The following is a 21,708-nucleotide window of genomic DNA, read 5'->3' as shown; positions in this document are numbered from 1 at the left end:
TGGTATGACATAGGTTCATGTTAGAGACACTCCTAGGCCAATAATGGCCATATAATGATTGCATCGAACTTTTCATGTGGGTTCCTGTGTCTGTCTGAGTCTGTCTTTCTATCTTGCTGATAGATGATCTGATATCATATCTGTGTTCTGTTTATCTAAGCCAACTAATTGAGCGGTGTAGAAAATGACATTAAGGGAACAGGAAGGAGAAGTCTTGGCTTACAAGCTTTTTTAGTATGTCTTCTGTGTAGCATTGGACTATTTGAGAAAGGAAAGGATGAAGGTAGTTTTATTGTTATGCAAGCAGGGTTCCAGTAAAAGGTTATTGGGCTTTTTTCAAAGCTCAGAACCCTGAGAATCTACATTAAAGGATGACCTGCCCCCTCTCAAGTTTTGAAAGAAGATTTCAATATGTGAATATATGTGTGTGTGTGTGTATTTTTTTTTCTTTCCCATGTTCCCCCTATCTTAGCTCCAATTAATTCTAGCTAATTTTCCAGTGGTTGCTAGTTTATTTACAAACTGGTTGGCAGCACTATGTTTAAGTAATCACTAATTACTCCTAATGATAGTTTTATTTTCTGTTCATCTGATTTTCAGTCAAGTTAATTAAATCGGTGGAGGTTTAGACTTTCCTGATGGGCTGAAACAGCTAATCCATTTTGATGATGGCACATAATTAAGTTAGCATGCATTACATGGCAGGGATACTGTCCCCCTGTCTCCTCCTCCAAGCTCTGTAGCCAGCACATGAAATTGGAGGACAGAGGAAGGTTTGGAGAGAGGAAAGGAATGCTTGCCTCAGGTATAGAAAAGTGAGGGGATGCTGGTGGTCTGAGAGTATAATGTGACAGTCCCTGGGACTGAACTATGTACAATTAATTAAAGGTAAAAGTTTTATGTGTCCTGAAGCATCATGTTTCACCATCTCACTTTGTATAGGAAAGAGAGAACAGATGAACACACATGCTTGCATATCTAAAGGAAGGGCTGGATCCCTAGTTTTCTTTAAGTGCTGCCCATTAAGGCATATGATCCCTTACAAAGTTCAGATAAATGGGGATAGACAAAAGAGGGAAACTCCCTCTGAAAAAGCTGGTGACCCAAAGCCCCAGGTCTCCTGCTCCTGCATTTTATTTTGATGGTCATAGGGAACGTTTTGGTTGTTGTTCTAATGAATTCCAAAGGCTGAATTAGTTATAGGATGTGGATTAGGGTTGAGTTTATTGATTGAATCATTCTTTATGGGGTTAGTCTATAATTTGGGGGGGAAAGGGGAAGGGATAGAAGGAAAGGTTAGGGGAGATCTGGGGAGGGGGGAGAAAGTCTATTCCCCAGGTAGGCCTTATGAAAGGTACCTAGTTAAAAAGAGTATACAGCAAATTAAATACATTATTGTCGTAATGGGCCGACAGAAGTACAGGTCTATTATACTTATGGCAGTTATAGGAAATGTAGGCTGCATGCCCTGTTCCAGAATACCCTTTGATATTCATTCCATTCAGCAGCGGGGCCAGGACTTCTCAGAATTAAGTGATGGGTCATTATACTTTAAACACCACGGAGAAGCCTAGATTGGCAATTAAACAGCACTTGCTGACACTCACTTGTGCCACCCTGTGACCCCCTTTAGATTGAGATGTTGGAGCTCGGGGCCCTCAGCCTGCTAAATTGGTGCAAGGCGCTACTCCTGACGAGAGCTGGCTCTGAAATCTGCCGGCTTCAAAGGGAGCAAGATCATGTATAAACCATAATGTGGGTGCACCGTGGCTCAAAAAAAATAAGGCAGGAAGAGATGAAATGTTACAAGTGCAAGGGGGGGAATGAGAGAATAATGACAAATCTAATGCAACTCAAAGCAGGATTGTTGCACAGGAAAATGCATCCTACTGCTTGTGCATAAAATCAAGGCAGGCAGATGACATCCAGTTAACAGAAACATGTCAACAGTGAAGCAAAGTGAGACTGAGTAAGAGGGAAGCCCCTGAGACAGCCAGAAACAAAAATTAGTTGTCCTTAACAAGTTAAGGCTCATCATTATATTCTGGCTTGGAGCCATAAAAGCAGACAGGGGTATATAATGAGCTACTTAGAATTTTTAGGGTGTTTATTGCATTTCATGAAATAGTTGTCTGCAGAAGAGTTTCTCAAGCAAAGGTATGCATTCACTCGTCCTCTCTCCTTTGCCTCCTCTGTCTCTCTGTCTCTTTCTCTTGAGTAGGTATGGATAGTTGTGGATTTTTAAGTGTTTATTCTTCAATGGCCCCTGGAACCACCTTTCTTTTTCACCCTTTCCTTGAAATAGAATCAATCCTCGTGGCCTTTTCCTCTGTCATGCATGTTCTTCCTCTCATTTCTTTGCATACCTGTCCCTATTCACACTCGCCTAATCCAAGAAGGGAATAGGTGTACTTATGTCATATCCAACATCTCGTGTTGACAGCATAGGCAACCCCTCTGCCCAAGCACTTCCAGGGACATGTATTCTTATTTCCATTATCCCCAAGGCCCCAAAGCAGTGGAGTGGAATGGGGTGAGACCATGGGGCTATTGAGACTTTAAGTCTCTTTGATGGTATCCAGGGCTTATGGTTATTTCTAAGTGAAAGATCACATCAGGTTACAATCCAATCAATCATTTTCGAATTTTGACATGCCCCAAAAGAGTTCAAGCCCCCCCCCTCCCTTCACCCCATACTTCTGAAATTTATTTATTCAAATGCCACCTCATCATCAAATAAGTAGCAATTTAGAAGGATGGCTAAAGAACCCAGGAAGGAAAACTATAGTTTAGAACTTGGAAGTTAGAAGGCTATAATAACTCATGATTTTGTGTTATTTAAAATTATTTTATGACCCCCCTCTGCATTTGTCAATAGTACTTTCATCATCAGTATTCCCCAAATTAAAGTATCTTACATGGGTTTAATTAAATGGAAATTGTTTTTTAGGTAGAAATCACTCATGACACATAGTCTAGAGAAGGCATGTTTTTAAATTATCATCAAAATAAAAATTTCACACTTAGTGGTGATATCAATCTTCTACCTCTATCTAAAATAGTTTAAATCTGAAATTTATTACCCAGTAGAATTGAGCAGAATTTTTCCTCTTGTCAGTGTGGCATATGTGTCAGTAGAAACTCTTTGGCTTGTTTTATTTAAATGAATTCAGTGGATGACTTGGGCCTGGAGAGAAAAGAAATGTTTTCTTTCACCTAAACTCCTTTTAGGTGCTGCACAATGAGGTTTGGTGGGCTAGTCCTTGTTCTTAGGAGACTACCATCTTTGCCCTCTTCCCTCCTACTTTTTGTCGCCTTTATCCTTTTGAAATATTGTGGAAAAGTATGGCCCCATCCGAGCTCAGCACACATTCCCGTGTACCCATTTGGTAGATGGTGAGAACTGCTTGTCTGCTCTGATTTTAGCTTCCCTAGATAGTTAATGCTCATGAATCATAAACTGATTTTTGAAATTAGAAAATTATCTTCCAGTTTTGCCTATAGTGTGCACTTAGTTATGTTTATTGAATTGAATTAGGTCCCTACAGCACAGTTTATGTACTATTAAACTGTGTAGAGACACACCAATTGGGTGCCCAGTGAAATGCTTAAAATCATTTTCCCAAGAGTAAAAAGTAGGAGAATAGAAATTATAGTCAGGCCTGGGTCAATTGAACTGGTCACATATTTTCCTTGGTTACTATAAGATGTCTCAAGACATAGTTGCTCATCATTTTGAAGACCTCTTTTCTGTATATGTAGCATATTTTTAAATGGAAAAGATTTAGAAATATGCAAATTTAAATGTAGAACCTCATTCATGTAACATACATATATGCTAAATGTTATCATTTCTTAGCATCTTTATCATCTTAAAATGTTTTTCCCTTATGTGGACAAAGGCTCATTATGTGAACCAAACAGGGACAATTGTTTTTCCCTCTCCCCACTCCCCCCTGCCTTATTCCCTACTAACCCTGCCAAAATAGTAAAGTACAACAGTTCAACAAGAACAAAAAGAAATTATTTTGCTCCATCAACAGAGTAAGGCCTAATGAGGTATGAACAGCATTGTCAAAAGTGTGTGTAAATTCCAGCAGCGTTAATATTTTATTTAGCTGTCAATATACAACAAAAGATTTCATTCTTAAATCCAAAACTGATTAGGACTGTGAAATTGGCTTTTTAGTTGGCACTAATAATAAGAAAGTGGACATGTTGTTTCCGGCAGGTAGCTTATATCCTACTTTTCCGCCCAAGTACATCAGTTGAATTTGTCTTTTGTTAAAGATGTTAAAAATCATAATGCCTCGTGTCAGTAGCAATAATGAAGGGGAAGATTGGCTTTAATGACATTATGAGAATCATTATGTTTAATTTATCGCTAATTAATGCTGACAGGTTTCATATGCTTTGGGTAGCTTTCATGTGCTTGTTACAGGCTTTTTTTTTTAAATCTGTATGTACATATCCCTCCCCATTCATTCATTTTTATTCTGACGATTTACACAGCTTTTTGTCTTCTAGGTTTCCTCCTCATATGGTCCCACCACATCATACTTTACACACAACTGGAATTCCTCATCCAGCCATAGTCACACCAACAGTCAAACAGGAATCTTCCCAGAGTGATGTTGGCTCACTCCATAGCTCGTAAGTGTTCTCTTTTTATTTTATTTCCCAGTATGCCCAGTAGACTATTGCTGGTTGTTTTTTCAAAGTGGGTTTGGCTCCTGTTAAACACTCATCCTTTGGAGGCTCTGCATGGTTTATTTTGTATTTTTTGATATGCTAAGGGTTGTCTCATTGATTCTGTCCACTGTGTAAGAGAATAGAAATGCTTTTCATGCATGTGGATGGACCAAGATTTAGAACTACTTCCCTACTCCCTAATCTGTTAATTGGACATTTGGGGTTTTGCTCTAAAGGAAAGAAGAAAGTAGCTTGCTGGGGAATAGACAGAGTAAATGCATGTGCTTTTTCCCTCAAGGCTTTAGGAAAACTTTTCATATTTAGGAAACTTTTCCAGATATGATTATAAAATCTAATTTTTTCCTCACCCTTTGGGCTATTGGAATAGTTTTGAGCAAAACTCATTGTAGGCTCTTTTGTTTTGTGTTATGTTGTTTTCCTCATGTCTCATGGAATTAGTTATAAGGGAATTGGTGGAGATAGAAGAATGGGCCAAGGGGAGCCAGGCTGAGAGAGTCATTATCAGGGTATGTGTTTGTGTTTGTCTGTTCTTTAAACAAACAGGAAACATCAGGACTCCAAAAAAGAAGAAGAAAAGAAAAAGCCTCACATAAAGAAACCTCTTAATGCATTTATGTTGTATATGAAGGAAATGAGAGCAAAAGTTGTAGCAGAATGTACATTGAAAGAAAGCGCAGCCATCAACCAGATCCTTGGTCGAAGGGTAGGTGATGAATGACATCCTGAGGAGAGGGAATAAGGCAATAGAGACCTAGAAAAGTTGGTGTGTGGAGGGTGGAGGGAAGAGCCAGAATTTCAGTGAATTCAGACAAACTGCTTTTCCTCACAAGTCCCAGTTTGAATCTCTTAATGTCCTGTGAAGGTCGTAAGTATATGTTGGAAGAGGAAGCTGTACTTCAGCATTTTATTACTATTCAGACCAACTATTACAGTCACCTGTCTTCCCTTCCTCCTCCCCAAAACAGTAAAGGACAGATCAGTCTAAGTGACAGATTGAATCTCATCCGAGCTGTCTTGGCCAAGCCCAGGGTCTCGGTGAAATGTAAATACATAAGGCAATGTTATTTGTGGCTGTCGGGAAAGATGAAGATTTCTCCTGTGTAATGGATATTGTACATGTTGTGACAATTGGATTTCCTTTTTGTCTCTTCCCACCCCCCTGACCCCTGGCCCCCCAACCCTGCTACAGTGGCACGCCTTATCCAGAGAAGAACAAGCTAAATACTACGAGCTCGCAAGAAAGGAACGACAGCTTCACATGCAGCTTTACCCAGGCTGGTCTGCACGGGATAACTATGTAGGTGGCTATGTAGGTGGCTATTTTTTTTAGTAGTAGAGTTTGTAGAGAAGCACCTATGCCGGAAAGCTTAAATTGAATTTGCTTACCTAAGCGAACTCCAGAGCACCCTTCTGGTTTCAGTCGGGTCATCAGTGGGAATGTTTTTGTCCTTATCTCCAAATGTGAACAAGGATTTAGCTTGACCCTGTATTTCATATAGGGAGAGAAAGATAACTCAACTCACATGGGAGAAAACATCTTCATATCCATCTATTTGGTTGGTCTCTTAGGCGACCTAATGGGACCTTTGTGAAATAGTCTATATGGCGACCCTTATCAGTCTTGTGTTGAGTGATCAATTTCATGAGAGTGGAGGAAAGAAACTTAAGTACTCCCAGCTCCTTTGCCCATGCTTCTCAAGGGAAAATTGAAGAGCGACTTCTGGATTGACATGGTAGAAACTGGAAGGATGCTTATTTCTGGCTTCCAAGATATGATGAAGATGAGGTTCTACTTAAGTTTCACTCCCCTGAGGTAAACTATACGATTCCATGCTCCGGGGTGTGTGGATGGTGCGGTGTTGTCAATGATATGGCCCATATGCAGGATAGATTTATCTGCTAGGGTTTTTTCATCAACTGTCTTAATTCTTTGAGGAAGGTCCCTAATCTGCTAAACTGTCATTCAGGTTACTTTCCATCTTGGCATCCCTTATGAAAGTTTTCATTCATTTCCCTTAGGTAAGACTCACCAGGACTGCATTTTACTCTTATGTTAACTTAAATTCTTTAATCCCTATACTCATGACTGTGACTTCTTTGAATTTAAAGTCTTTTCTTTCCTTCTTTTTGGCACAATTTTTTGTTAACATTTGGCCTTCTTTGAGTGACTTACCATCTACTGTTATTTAAGAATTCTTTTCATTTGCTTTTGAGACCAATGCTGCTTTTCCCCTCCTCTCCTATTTTTGTCATGGTTAATAGGCTTGCCACCTGCCCCAGTTCTGATATGCATCTCTTAATGATCTAATCCAGGCTCTGTCACTCATCGGTTTGACCTCTGGTAGGTTATTTCCATCTCACCGGACCTCAGTTTACTCCTCTTTCAAATAATAGTGTTAGATTCCAAAGTCTCTGCCAGTGTCAATATTCTCCCTCCTCTGTGTCTTACATAGATGTGATTATATGAAAACTGAACATTGCATTCCAGGGTCTGAGAAACAACTAGACTTGGTAATAGAGAAGAATCAGTATCAATATTAAGAATAATAAATGTGTTAGTTTTTTTCTGAAGGGCATGAAAAATTGAACATTAATTTATACATGGATACTGTCATTATGTTTAGAAATAATTCTAAATTGCGGGTATATTTGAAATGGTTCAAGGCTGTATTTATGTAGCTATTCCTTATTATGGAAATGAAAGCAAAGAAAAGTCTTCCAACAAAATTATGAAGTAGAGAAACCTTTTGGAACAAGTCTTATAGAAAAGAGCCATTGATTCTGCTTCTCATCCTGATTTTGTCACTAAGACTTTGAGAAAGACACTTGACTATCGTGGGGCCTCAGTTTCTCCTCTGTACAATCTGTGTGTATGGGCTGTGGACTAGATGCTCCCTAAGCCCGTCTTCTCTGTTGAAAAGTTATGTGATCTTGGATCAGGTTCAGTTGAGATTGCGGAATTGAAATGACATCCCACTGGGGAAGACAGTAATACCTTCCTTTGGCAGCTTAGAAATGCCTTTGCAATCTCCTCCCCCTTGTCCCTGCCATGCCCTCTCCTCTGTAAGCACACGGCACCTTGGGTCTGGTCGACCCATCTCCCCCTTGTACCCTGCCCACTTGGTGTACTGTCATGAGTTTTTGAGACCGTGGGGTTGAGTAGCTGTTAGCCGAGTCTCCAGTCCTGAATTCCTCCTGAGAGTTGAAACAGGAATTAGTGCGAGGACCTGAACGAACGAGAGCTTTAAAAGAAGTTTCAAGAAATGTGTGTCACTGACAGATGGGCATGTGCAGTGTCTTAAATGTTGGGGACCTTTACATTTGTCCCCAGCATGTGTGCACTGTCAAACCCTTTCTTCTAGAGCTGAAAGGAAGAGGATGAGAAGGCTAATGCTTCCTCACAAGCTTGATGTGCTCTCCCCACCTGACCCTGAGGTAGAGCCTTCCAGCAGCAGGAGAGCTGGAGAGCCTTGGATCACACAGCCATATCACTTGCAGGGCTGCTGCCCTCCACCCCCTCCCCCGCACTCCCACCCCACCTCTTGTCAAGAGCTCTTGGAGTTGACTTCATGTCTCCTGCCTCCTACGGACACCTGTACTTTGAGCAATCTAGAATGGAGCCATGGGAAGAATCCAAGCCCAGGTTGTACATAGCCTGCCCGCCCTTCGGATGGCAGAGAGGCGATAGGGAATCAGAGAGTCAGCCCTTTGAGGCCGTGAGACCTTGGGAAAGTCACTTTCCCTCTATGGTCCTCAGTGTCCCCATGTGTAAGTTAGGAGGTTTGAACCAGAGGCTCTCCAAGGTGCCTTCTAGTTCTAACATTCCAGGACTCTGGGAATCATTTGCATGTGATTTTTCCATTCATGCCCCTTGATTTATGCCTACAAGAAATCAGTAACTTGTTTTCTTGATGTGGTTGATTTAGTAAAGAGTTGGAATGACTTGAGTTCAGTTTTGCTATATAACTATCGTTTCCTACCAGAGCTATTAAAAGACTAGATAAGTCTAAGGAGGGGAAATAAATCACCTTGCCAAAAAAGGAACTCTTGTCATGTTTTCTAAGCCACCCCTACTCCCCCTGGACTGCTACCAGCAGGTCCTACCTTACCCCCCCCCCAACCCCCGACTCTGTAACATATAGCTTTTTGCCTTATGAAAAGGTCTGGATTTCAGCTTTGGGTATAATAGCTATAAAGTAGCTCATTCTGGACTTGAACTCTTCACCCTTTTTCCCAGCGTTAACAAGAAGGCTTCCTGAGATCACTTTACCAAGACATGGGACCCATTTGTAAAGACATACAGGTTCTTTAAAAGATTATCCCACGTTAGCCCTCATGGCTACTGTTGATATGAGGCAGTGGATCTGTAAATGCTAACTGGTATAAAATGCCTTTGGAAATGTGATGTTAATGAGGCCATCGTCATATATTTATCGCCCCTGCCCCCATCACACACACACACAGGTAGAAACTGTATGGCTTGTGTTCTCTCCTCATCGCATTCTGTTCCCCACCTTACTATGCCTTTGCACAGGCTATCCCCAATCCTAGAGTGCCTACTCCCACCCACCCCAGTCCTTGGAATGCCTAGCTTCCTTCAAGGCCCACCTCAGGTGTTACCTCCTGCATAAGGTCTTTCTGGTTCCCTCCTCCCTCTCCACCATTGTTGTCAATACTGCCCCACCCCCAGTCCCGGCCTAAATACTTGGTATTTATTTTGTGCTTATCTGTATATGTATGGTTTCCTCCCAGCAGAATGAAGTTCTTGTTTTGTCATTGCTTCTCTCTTACCCTCCTCCCTTCCCCCCCCCCACACTCCCCCTTCTTATATAATTTGAACCCTGAAGAGGAAACAAATCAGGAGTGTGAACATTTTGGTGCCAAGAGGCTTATGGGAGTTTGTATTTTATCACAAGAGAGAATACTTTCTCCTTTTGGAAGGCAATTCCGTTCAAGTTCAAATCCCAAATAAAATTTACTAGAAGCTTTATCTCAGAGAACTAAACCTAGCCCCCCCCCCCCCAAAAAAAAAAAAAGACTTGCACCATGACCCCTAGTCATAACTTTATGTGATTTCCATACTAAGGAGGTATGATTCTTCTTGGAGGATATCTTGTCACACTCTGGCTTTCCTTGGCCTTTTCTGAGCTCTCTGCAGGTTTTTGTCCCATGGCTGCTATCAGCAGTCATGGAGATGCTTCAGGAAGGGAGGACATTTGAATGCCCTGAAAACAGGAAAAGTAAGCTATCCTACCCTCTGCCATCCATACCCTTTGTTTTGCTGCTGTTTATGCATTTATGCCTTACACCTCACTTGTTTGGAGGAATGGGCTAATGAGGCCAAGGTTATGGGTGTTCAGACCTCAGGAAGTAGCAGTGAACATCACATACACTGGGTGGGGTGGGGTAAGGGAGGGGATGACTTTGTGCCATAGCCCCAGCCTTCTCATCTGTAGAGAAGCAGGAAGGTTGGATGAAAAATGAGGATGACTCATAGAATCATAGGCGCTATCAAAAGAACCTCAGGAGGCATGTTATCTTATTTCCTTCCTTACAATGGAATCCCATCTATAATACCACTATGGGATCATCTGCCTCTTACCCAACTTCTCTTATGATGAGAAACTGACTACCTCCAAAGACATTTTGGACAGCTCTCACAGTTAGCAAATCTGTCTTTATATTGAACCCAAATCCTCCCTGTGTTGACGTTAATTTATTGGTTCTATTTTGGCCAAACAAAAGCTGAGTCTCCTCCATGGGGACAAAATGAAAAAAAAAAAATCCACTTAAGTATTTGAAGACAGTCATGATGTACCTCTAAGTTGCTCAACTCATTATGGCTACTAGAAAAACAAACACATGCTACTCACTGCAGGTGACCACATCATCTGGGTGTTATCTGCTTGGGTGATATAATAGCAACTAGAGATGCTATGTGGTGGATTTCAGATGATTTCTGCTTTTGTGTTTTTTTGGTTTTTGTTTGTTTTTTTGGTGAGGCAATTGGCGTTAAGTGACTTGCCTAGGTTCACACAGCTAGTAAGTGTCAAGTGTCTGAGGTCAGGTTTGAACTCAGGTCCTTCTGAATGCAGGGCTGGTGCTCTATCCACTGCACCACCTAGCTGCCCCTCTGTTTTTGTGTTTTAACTGGGATCTAGAAATAGTGGTAAGTTCCCTTCATTTAGTTATACAAAAGGACATAAACCAAGCTCAACAAGATCTTTTGGTCTTTTGCATTGGCTATAGAACACATTGGCTCTTTTGAAAAAGTGAGTTTTGCAGAAATAGGAAACTCATCAAGCAACTAGAATGTGACATTGTCTTATCAGTAGATACCAGTTCATGGATAAGAAGCCTCATATGTTCTCAGTGTGGTGGGTTTTGTGTTCTTTAACCCTACATTTTCTTGACTTGGTTCATCAACTGATTCTTTTATTTGATTTTGAACAAAATGCTTCCTCAAAACACCTCTCCATCCCACCTACCTCATTGATCAGCTCCAAAATAGCAAGCTTTCTACAACCCTGTCTTTAATACCTCAAGTAAAAAGGAGCTCACAACCTCACAAGGAAGTCTTTTCTATTTTTGGATAACTCTAATTGTTAGGAAACTCTTCCTTGTATGGGGTCAAGATTCACCTTCCTTTAAATTCTAACTGTTAATCCTAGATCTGTCCTCTGGGTCCCAGTAGAATAAGCCTCATTCCTCTTTCCCAAGATAGTTCTTTAAGTATGGACTGTTTGGGGCAGCTAGGTGGCACAGTGAATAGAGCACACCCCAGCCCTGGAGTCAGGAAGACCTGAGTTCAAATCCAGCTTCAGACACTTAACACTTACTAGCTGTGTGACCCTGGGCAAGTCAATTAACCCCAATTGCCTTATCAAAAAAACAAAAAACAAAAACAAAAAAGTATGAACTGTCCCATGGTTGGGACTGGTCATAGGTGAGTGGGAAGATGTCTCTTCTCTCCCTGAAGTTGATTACTGACTTGTTTCCCATATATCCTTTCTCTTTGGTTCCTTTTCCTTCCCACTGAGTATAAGTGTGATGTGCATCCTTTTGGCTGAACACATTGGATGCTGTTATTAAATGTTAATAAGCAGCTGGATTGAAGGGGTATCAAAGCCCTCTGTGCATCTTTTCTTCCCTCCTATTCCGCCCCCTTCCACCGGCCACCACCTAGAATCTGATCACAAGGGGTAACACCTATAAATACATGCTTTACATATCCCTGTCTCTCCACATGAACACAGGATACAGGGACCTCCCCTCTCTATCTCCTGATATAATCCTCCTCTGTTTCATATGTTGTATACAGGGGAAGAAGAAGAAGAGGAAAAGGGACAAGCAGCCAGGAGAAACTAACGGTAAGTTAAATTAATTAATCCTAAGGAAAGGGGGGTACTGCAAGGACCTCACTTTTATGTCAGGCTTGTATCTGGGGGAGACAGGAGAAATCCAAGGCCAGGGCATTGTTGAGTAACCATCCATAGCTAGCCTTTTTGTTTATGCATTTTAATTAATTGCTTTACGACTGCCCTTTTAAAGCTAGTAACATTCATTTTTTTGCATGAAAAGCATATTGTGATTCTAGTGGAATGTGTTTTTAAATAACTGCAAAGCCATTAACTCAGAGCTGTAGTCATGCCTATGCGTGGTTTATAAAGTTTGCTAATTTTGTGCCTGTCTGCGTGAGGGGGAGGGGGGAGGCTGGGAGGGGGCAAGATTTGGGTGGGCCCGTGTGAGTGTTGGACATTCCTTTGGGCTGTACCTGAATGTTCTGATGCATGCCTTTACAGTGGTAAATTGCACCCATTTTAAATTAAGGAGGTTTGTCATTCTCTAGAGGAAATTAGAAATACTGCATAGGCAATCTCAGAGCCCACTTGGAGAAGCCAGCCCTTTACAAACAAACATTTTTTGAAGACTTTGTATAATTTGTTCTTTTTTTTCAGAACACAGCGAATGTTTCCTAAATCCTTGCCTTTCACTTCCTCCGATTACAGGTGCTAATGTCATTTTGAGTCATTAAAGTAGTTGATAAAATGTTTTTTACTTTTTCTTGCCATTATAGTTTTATTAACATTAAACATGTATGACATTGAACATTCTTAAGAAATGACCATCCACATGTTTTGATGTGTTTTGGTAGCAATTTTTTTTCCGTTGTTTTTGTTTTTGTTTTTGTTTTTAATTTAATTTAACTCTGGTTTTATTTTTTCATAACAGTTGTTTAAACATTGAAAGTGCTTTAGAGTTGAACTAACTGTGCAAATTGAATATGCAGTATTTCTTTAAAGAGACTGGTAAAGAATGGAAGGAATTCCGTAATAAACCTCCTTAATCTAATGGCATTTTTTGCATTGCTCCCACTAAGTTTTCTCATGCAAGCATGCATCCGCAGTATGATTTTTTTTGTTCGTTTTTTTCTTTTATTTTCTTTTTTCTTTTTCTTCTTTTGCTTTGCTGCTTAGCCTACAAATTGCAGTCCACTAGCTTTCACTGACTCAATGCCTGCTTCATGCCGCTCTTAGTTTCTGCCTAATACTAACAGTCCATTCCACACAGTCTGTTTATTCTTTTCCATTTCTATCTTGATATTAATAAAACTGAACAACAGGAAAACAAAAGTTGAATGTTCCAAAAGCTGCAATATCCCAATATGATCTATTTTTCTTTCTTTATTTCTTTCTTTTTTCATTGGTTTTATTTTGTTTGACTTTTTTTTAACTGTTAAAACTCTTGAGAAAAAAAAGCATGTTAAGGACCTTAATTCCTCCCCCTCGCTTTCTTTTCTTATTCTTCTTTTGTTTTTTTGTTTTTGTTTGGTTTTTAATTTTAAAAAAAATTGGAAAATAAAATCAAAAAAGGAAATATCATGAAAATAAAAATTACCCAGTGACTGAGGTCCCCTTATCTGTTTGACCTTATATGCGACAGTCCTTGAAGAAGGGATACTGCAGCTTTATTTGCAACAGCTAATTACAAGTTGAATAAGAATGTAATTTTCACTTTTTTAATTAAAAAAATTTAAAAAACAAAAGTGAATATTTTGCAATTAGTAACCAGGTCATTGATTTATTCCCTTTTTTATTTTTATTTTTTTCTTATTTTTATCTTTCTCTTTTTCCCCTCCCCCTATTTCTCTCTCTCTCTCTCTCTCTCTCTCTCTCTCTCTCTCTCTCTCTCTCTCTCTCTCTCTCTCTCTCTCTCTCTCTCTCTCTCTCTCTCTCTCGCCCCCTCCCCCTTCTCTCTCTCTTTCTTTCTCTCTCCCTCCCTCCCTCCTCTGCTCGCTTCTTTCTTGAACTCATTCAGACCTGAGCGCTCCTAAGAAATGCCGAGCGCGCTTTGGCCTTGATCAACAGAATAACTGGTGCGGTCCCTGCAGGTGTGTATAGTTTCCCCAGATTCGCTGTGGCTGGTTTTCAGCTGGTTTATTTGGTACTTTCCCCCTTTTCTGCCCTGTTGCTTTGTAGCTCTGTGTTGTGATCTTAGGAGACACAAGGGAGTGGGGTCACTGCCATCCGATCGTCTCTGTGAGGGATTCTGCTTGTTCTCCTTGCTGCTGCTAGCCAAAATAAATGCCACTGTCAAACAGCATCATCTGTACTTTTCTCGTGTCAGGGACAGCAAAGACCAGTCTCTCCCTTTCCCAAGGAATGTGTTTCATGCCATTGGAATGTTTCCAACACACTTCCCTACTACAGCATAGAGCCAGCCTCAGTGACTTGGATGTTAACACTGACCTGAATAGAAGCAAATAATGTCACTTTTTTCCCCTTCTCTCTTTTTCTCTCTCTTTTTTTTGTTTTTTAAATTTTTTTTTTTGACTCATGGAAGTCCTTTCCTTTCATGTCCTTGGTGAGGGGAGACTACCAAATAAAACTCAGGTGATTGAAAAGAAAAAAAAAAGCTTTAGCTAACATTTCACATCCAAATGAGCACGATCCACCATTGTGTTGTATTTTTTGTGTTTACCTTATGCTAACAGATGCAAATACTCCAAAGAAGTGTCGGGCATTGTTCGGGCTTGACCGACAGACTTTATGGTGCAAACCGTGCAGGTATATTACTACCATTAGGCCTCTGGGAAAATCAAAGCCTTCTGTCCTTCTAGAGTATTAGTATAAGAACGTATTTTACCCACTCCCCACTTGTTTCCCCATTCCCACTAGCATCAATGGCTAATAATCCACGTCCTTCCAAATTTCTTGCTAATTTAATGCCATTACCTTTCTCCCACCCTCCTTTCTCTCTTTCTCTTTTTCTCTTTTTCTCAATAACATCTCCCTGGTGGTAGAACTGGGGACAGTCAGACCTTGATGGCATCTGTCCTTTCACTCTTAGAAGGCTGGCATTTTGCAGCTGATCTACCCCTAAGAATGCTGAGGTGGCATATATACAAGATGTATATAGCCACCATTTCCAAGGGTTCTCGTGATTCAAGGATCTACAGCTATGGCATACCAGAAAGGTTCTGGGACAGGTTTTTGGTATTTTTTTCTAAATGCATTGTTCGTTAATATATATTCATATATTATCTGGATTTTTATTAGCTGACATTTTATGGAGCTGAAGGGAAATTGTGGCATTGAATGGTGCATACCTGCTAAGGAGTTATACACTTGTGAGCCATAGGCTAAGAGACACTGCAGCATTTGACAATCCTGCAGAATAATTTTTGGTGCCAAAAGGAATCAGAGCACAGAGAATTCCAAATTAAACACCCATGTTCTGCTGTAGGTTTACATCAAATCTGTAATTCCATGGTACTTCATTATAGGTACTTCTTTCTTGGTGGAGGGATACCAACTAGTTCTTGTCTCATTTCCTTTCCTTAATGACCACATTTGGTTAAATTTGTTGTTTCTTTGTTCTGATACAAGCAGTCTTTGAATTTGGAATATTATGATGGTAGGTATTTCAACTCCCAAACACTCTCTCTCTGTTTGTAGTGCCTTCCTTGTCACCTTTCCCTCTTGTCCATACCTTTACCATGTGCTTCATGTTGTTTAGACCCTAGATCAGATGTCCATCACATTACGTGCATGCCCACAACACCCCTGTTTTCTTTCTCTGAACGAGCAGGAGCAGATTGGTAGCATTGTAAATTGCAGTAAGAGAAAGCTGACATGTGGTGACTCATACATGCCTGCCAAGTTGGGCCTTCTCTGTACATTGGATGATTGTAGGACCTTGAGACATACAGGTGGCAGAGGGATTTTAAGGACTATTTGTACTAGGTGTCGGCATCAATAAAGATGATTTTCAAAAAATGACCCAGCATCTGCTTTTGATGGCTTTAAAAGCCCCTAAACAGTTACTGCTGGTTCCATTTTTCTATGCAGTAGCAAGTGATTTCTCTCTTGCAATGGCACAAGGATGCTTAGCTTTCCTACAGTATGTACTGTGTCAACAGGTACTTTGTCTACTCTGCTAGGCAGCTGATTGGTACCTAACTTTGCATTCTGAGTGAGGTCAGTGAGCAAAGAATTTTGTTCTGTGATTTACTCTCTGTCAAGATGAAACTATTCTAAGCTTTATGTGATCAGAAAAGGGCTTTAATTTCCTTGTAAAAAGGTGTCAAGTCTGACACTGACTGTGTGTGTGCTATCAAAAAAGAAAAAAAAAAACCCACACTGATAGGGGTTTGGCTTTTGGGGGTGGGGTGGGGTTGGGGAGGGTGGTTTTGTGAAGGTCTTTTTATTGCGAAATCATTGCTGCAGATTAGATTTGGTGTTATATTTTTTGTCATTCATGTTGACCAAGGCACCCTGTCCCTTTTTGAGTTGGGGCTTTTTTTACAGCTTACTTTTATGTGAGGGGAGTGGACAGCAGTGGGGCAGGGGTGGGATCCTTTTTCTAAAGCAAGTATCAAACAACTGCTGGAACCAGATTAAAGTATAATTGAAAAATATTTAAGAAGATACATGAAAATACAGTATAAATACAGATAACATCAATATGCGGTTTTCTAAGTCACTGTATAGCCTGCAGGATCCTAAGATTTAGTGGCCATGTTTCTATTTGGAGTTCTATACCATGGCTCATGGATTTTGAGTACTTGTTGACTTGTTTCTTTCTTGCTTTCTTTTTTTTTTTTTTTAAGCTATCATATAGCTAGTTTCATAGAATTGTGATTTTTCGAGGATATAGTTATGAGGGTGAAGACTACCATGAGAGAGACTCTGTAATTATAGTACGATCCGAGAATAGATCGATCATCACCATCATCTCAGGTGATAGGTGTCCTCACTGTCACTCACAGTCATCTACTTCTCAAGCTGTTAACTGTTACATTTGGTGAACCTTTCACAATGCAGCACAGGGTTTAGCCAATGCATTTTCTATTGCTGAGTTGCCATTCCAAAGAGAAGTCATCAGGAGTAACCCCTAATTCGCCCTCAGGGTAAAGATGTAAATTTAAAATGGATTTTGAAGAGTTTTGAAGTAGTTATTGGAGAAGGAGCTTGCTGTGAGTTTAGGGATGGGTATTAGCAAAGTTACCTCTCATATACATCTCTTACTTTTAACTTTGTCTTGACTGTGTCTGTCTACTGAACAAATAGGACAGAGTGTCTTTTTTTTTGTTTGTTTGTTTTGTTTTTAAAGAAAGTCAGTTGTAAAACTTGCATTCTTTGACTCTTCAGAAATGTGAATACATTTTGATTGCCTTTCACTCAGTCATTGTCTATTATCAACATCATTCATCATTCTATGTCCTCTACATCCCATATTTGGAATTTTTCCCTGAATCCCACCCCTGTAAGATACAAAATTTCACATCACAGTTAGGATTGTTTTGGGAAATGGGGATGGGGGAGAGGGAGAAATTAGAAAGAAATGACATTAGCAAACAGGACTCCTTGTTTTTAAGTAATGGCTTTCTCATTTCAGTTGACCTTAGGGGATTTTTTTTTTAAACAAGGTTCTGTTTTGAGCCCACCAAGTTGTTTTTTCCATCTTTTAACTGTGCCTTAATATAGCATGGTATGCTGCCTGAAGTGATTTCCCCTTGTTCTCAATGTCCCTCCCTCTCCTCACTCCTCCTTTTTCCCTCATTCTTTCTTGTTTTCTCATTGTTTTTTCTTTCTTTCAGTTTTTTTTTCTTCTGATTCCTCTTCATATTTGTAAAATGCATGAATATCTTAGTTTTTCCAGCATGTTTTGATCTGCAGGCTAAGGTGGTTTAAACTTCCCTGATAGGTTCACCTTTTTATATTGCTATCTGGGACTTGAGCAGAACCTTAGTGTAATTTAGGGCCTGGAAGGAAGGAACCTTATCAAATTTAGGATAAAGGGGAAGATGATACAGATTGGACTCCCTGGCCTCTGAGTTCCTTATATTCTGGAGAGAACTGAGGAGAGAACTGACCTACCATGAAGCCAGTGATATTGATTGGTCTCAATCTCTATGAGGCAGGCTAGACTTAAGCATGTTCCTCTCACCCTCCCACCATCCTACTTAGTCCACACTGGTTGGGGGGTGGGGGGTATGACCAGGGTTCTGTGGGGAATATTGAATGGGGAATTTAGCCTCCTTTGTATTCCAAGATTATTCTGGCAGGAGTTGACTCTACTGCTTTGTGGTATCTTCATTGTTGGAGGTAGACATGGTTCAGTTGTATAGAGCCTGGAGCTTTACTTAGTTAGGCTTCTGCAATATCCTAGGCATACTTTGAATTTATGAATCCAGACAAATGATTTATATCTTAAGCATTTTTATAGACTATGTACTAGTGGGAATGATCCCTGGATCATTTTTCCCACCAACTTTATTCCTACCAAACTCGAGTTGATGGGTGAGATCCTTTAGTCACATATCTGATTTCTTCGTTCGGCTACTCTCACATTGTCCTTGGATGATAGGCAAGAAAGATTCTGAAAATTCTCATTCTGTTCCTTATATAATGGGTACCAGTCAAGAAGGGGAAGTTTATATTTTTGGTATGGGTCAAACTCTTTCTGGCAAAAATCTGTGTGAACAAAAAGTCCCTGCTGTTGCTCCTCCGCAGTCCTTTCTTTGGTTATTACTACTGTGATTTTGTGTTATATCCTCCACTTCCTGAGACTGATTCCTGCATTGGCATATTAATTATGTGTCAGACCTATTCAAGGATCAACAACACCTCCATGAATAACCTCCCTTTCCACTTCTCTCCTCCCTGACCACCCCCACCAAAAGAAAAAAAAAGTTTTAAAAAATAGTAAAAATAAAATTTAAAGGCAAGTCTCGACTTAATTTAATCCACAACCTGCAGGCCATACAACCAGTTATTCTCGTTACTTTGGATCATTTTGATCATTTTCTGTTTTTTCTTATTCTACCCCTCCCTCCCCCTTTTTATTCCTATTCTACCTATTTTGGTGGTTTGTTTTTAGTTTTGGTTTTGGTTTGGTTTGATTTCATTTCCTTGATTTTTCCTTTTTTTTTTTTCTTCTCACCTGGCTCTGACCTTTCTTGATTTGGTGCGGTTCTTAACAGAAAAACCTAAAAGCTATTTTCAGCTCTTATAGCCTCATGGCGATGGTGTTCCAAAGCCTTTAAATCTCTTACTTAAAGCAGCCTTTAGCTGTATGGGCTAAACAGCCAGCTTTTTAAAAGTTTGAGATTGATATGAGGTACCTAGGGAAGATATCTTTCTCATTCTCTCTCTCTCTCTCTCCTTCTCTTTTCTCTCTCTTTCTCTCTCTCTCTCCTCTTTTTTTTTTTTAAAGGAACCAAAAAAATTACTGAGGGTGGGAATGGGAGGAAGGGGGGAGGGCAAGGGAGATTAAAAGGAGAAAGGGGTTAGCCTCTCATTTGAGCCTAATTTGGAAAAAATTTTTTACCTGACAGGTAGCTGGCACAGTATCTGTGGCTCACCTGAATCTGCCCAAAGTTGAACTTATTTGGGGTAGGGGTGGGGGAAGGGGCAGGGTGGGGGGTTGGGAATAGGGGGCTCTCTTATTATTTTTCCTTGTTAGGCCCAGTTGGCTTAGAGAATTTCATTAGTTCTGCACACCCAGAGCATCTTTTAAAATGGTTTCCTCCTGCCAGGTGTGCCAATTCACCAGGGCATCAGTTAGGGGACTTGTGCTCTGCTCTGTTCATTAGATAACTCTCTCCCTTGGCATCTTTGCCCTTTATTTACAGATAACTCTCTCCCCCTGTTTCTAGGAGAAAAAAAAAGTGCGTTCGCTACATACAAGGTGAAGGCAGCTGCCTCAGTCCACCCTCTTCAGATGGAAGCTTATTAGACTCCCCTCCTTCTTCTCCTAACATGCTAGGCTCCCCTACCAGAGACTCCAAACCACAGACTGAACAAACCCAACCTCTCTCGCTTACATTGAAACCTGACTCCCTGGCCCACCTCACAATGATGCCGCCGCCGCCGCCAGCCTCTCTCCTCTTGGCTGAGAGTGCCCACAGCAAGCCCAGCGCTTTGGCTGTCTCCGCTGCCCACTGTCAGAATGGGGCCCTGGATCTGCCGCCTTCCACTTTACAGCCATCAGCTGCCCCCTCATCGTCTCTAGCACAGCCGTCGACATCTTCCTTACATTCCCACAATTCTTTGGCCGGGACCCAGCCCCAGCCACTGTCCCTTGTAACCAAGTCTTTAGAATAGCTTTAGCTTTGCTAGCCCTGGTTTTTTGTTTGTTTTCCTTTTTGTTTTCATTTCTTCTTTCTTTTTTTTTTTTGAGGATTTTTTTTGGTCTTTTTTTTTTTTTAATCTTGTGCCACATGGCTACATTAGTTGATGTTTATCGAGTTCATTGGTCAATATTTGACCCATTCTTATTTCAATTTCTCCTTTTAAAAATATGTAGATGAAGAGAGGAAACCTCATGATTCTACCAAAATTTTTATCAACAGCTGTTTAAAGTCTTTGTAGCGTTTAAAAAAAAATATATATATACATAACTGTTATGTAGTTCTGATAGCTTAGTTTTAAAGACTGATTTAAAAAGACAAAAAGAAGCAATTTTGAAGCAGCCCTTTGCAGAAGGCGTTGGTTCTTTATTATTTGTATTAAATACGAGCTTGCGAACCAATCATTTTACATCTCGTTTTTTAAACCATAAGGGCCAATGAATGCAGTGCATGACTTTTTTTTTTCTGTGTGAAAACAACTTTCTTGTGATGTTGTTATTGTTTAAATGTAAATAAACAAAGGGTTAAAATGTGTTAATATACCTTGTTCCATGGTGTTGTTCTTTTGGGGCAGGGTGGGGGGAGGGCAGGGAGGGAGGGGACGTTACTCACCAATTACCGGTATCACAACGCTATTGGATCAGTAGTATTTATTGCTTTAGAGACTGCTTGTTGTACCTGTATGTTGTCCCTTTTAAAATATGTTTCCTTTTTTCTTGAACCATTGTATAAAGTTTTTTTTTCCCCTCTTAGTGTAAGCATCTTATATATAACAACTCATTTGTACAAGGTTTTTAAGTTTATATATATATATATAAAATGTGTATATATATATTTTTTGGGTTTTGACTTTTGTTTTGTTTTTCTCTTTGCTGTATAAACACAGTGCCACCACAAATGGACATTTATAGATGCATAAAGGATCCAATAGTGTAAAGAAATTGCCTTTGAAAGCCATTACATTAAATAAGACTTGAAAATTAGTGAGGGAATTTTAGCGGCGCTGTTTGAGAAACAGCGGGAGCGTTGGCGTCTCCCCCTCTGGACCTACAGTTGAATGCCTGCAACATTAGGACTGTGGACTGTGTACAAATTTTTACGTGCCAAAATTCTCATGACTTTTAACTTCTCCCTGTTTTTAATGCTGTCATTTTTTGTTCATCATGTTTTTGCTGTGATGTTACATAGGTAGGTATGTGGTGTAGTTTTAATGTCACCTATAACAAGATGTGTTTGGTAGCAGATTGTCCAGAAAGCATTTAAAATGAAGAGGTATAAACCCTTAAGGGCCAAAATTCTGTATATTAGATTACACATAAAGGAAAAAAAAAAAAGCAGTCTGCCGCTTCTATGTAAAC

At 40.2% G+C, this 21,708-nt stretch overlaps 1 protein-coding gene across 37 annotated transcripts in view; it reads left to right on the top strand.

The window, feature by feature from the left end:
• TCF7L2 (transcription factor 7 like 2) overlaps window positions 1-20,914 on the top strand; it is a 241,203-nt gene extending 220,289 nt beyond the window's left edge. For 4 of the 37 annotated variants that reach the window (XR_006354854.1, XR_006354859.1, XR_006354853.1 and 1 more), the window contains 9 exons: window positions 4,528-4,653; window positions 5,257-5,416; window positions 5,903-6,010; window positions 12,035-12,083; window positions 12,672-12,722; window positions 14,032-14,104; window positions 14,708-14,780; window positions 15,606-15,630; window positions 19,877-20,015. Coding sequence is in view for 26 of the 37 variants with exons in the window: in XM_043985178.1 (XP_043841113.1) it covers window positions 4,528-4,653; window positions 5,257-5,416; window positions 5,903-6,010; window positions 12,035-12,083; window positions 12,672-12,722; window positions 14,032-14,104; window positions 19,877-20,324 (1,015 nt within the window). In the remaining 11 variants the exon portion in view is untranslated. Of the gene's footprint in view, window positions 1-4,512; window positions 4,654-5,256; window positions 5,417-5,902; window positions 6,011-12,034; window positions 12,084-12,671; window positions 12,723-14,031; window positions 14,105-14,707; window positions 14,781-15,602; window positions 15,632-19,876 lie in introns of those variants that run through there. The other 33 variants (XM_043985162.1, XM_043985172.1, XM_043985161.1 and 30 more) reach the window with 19 other exon arrangements.
• Window positions 20,915-21,708: the final 794 nt, after the last annotated feature.

The sequence above is a fragment of the Dromiciops gliroides genome, chromosome 2 (genome assembly GCF_019393635.1).
Source record: "Dromiciops gliroides isolate mDroGli1 chromosome 2, mDroGli1.pri, whole genome shotgun sequence".
In the NCBI taxonomy this organism is placed as follows: Eukaryota; Metazoa; Chordata; class Mammalia; order Microbiotheria; family Microbiotheriidae; genus Dromiciops; species Dromiciops gliroides.
Note: the sequence above shows the minus strand (reverse complement) of the source record. Positions and strands in the feature narration are given on the sequence as shown.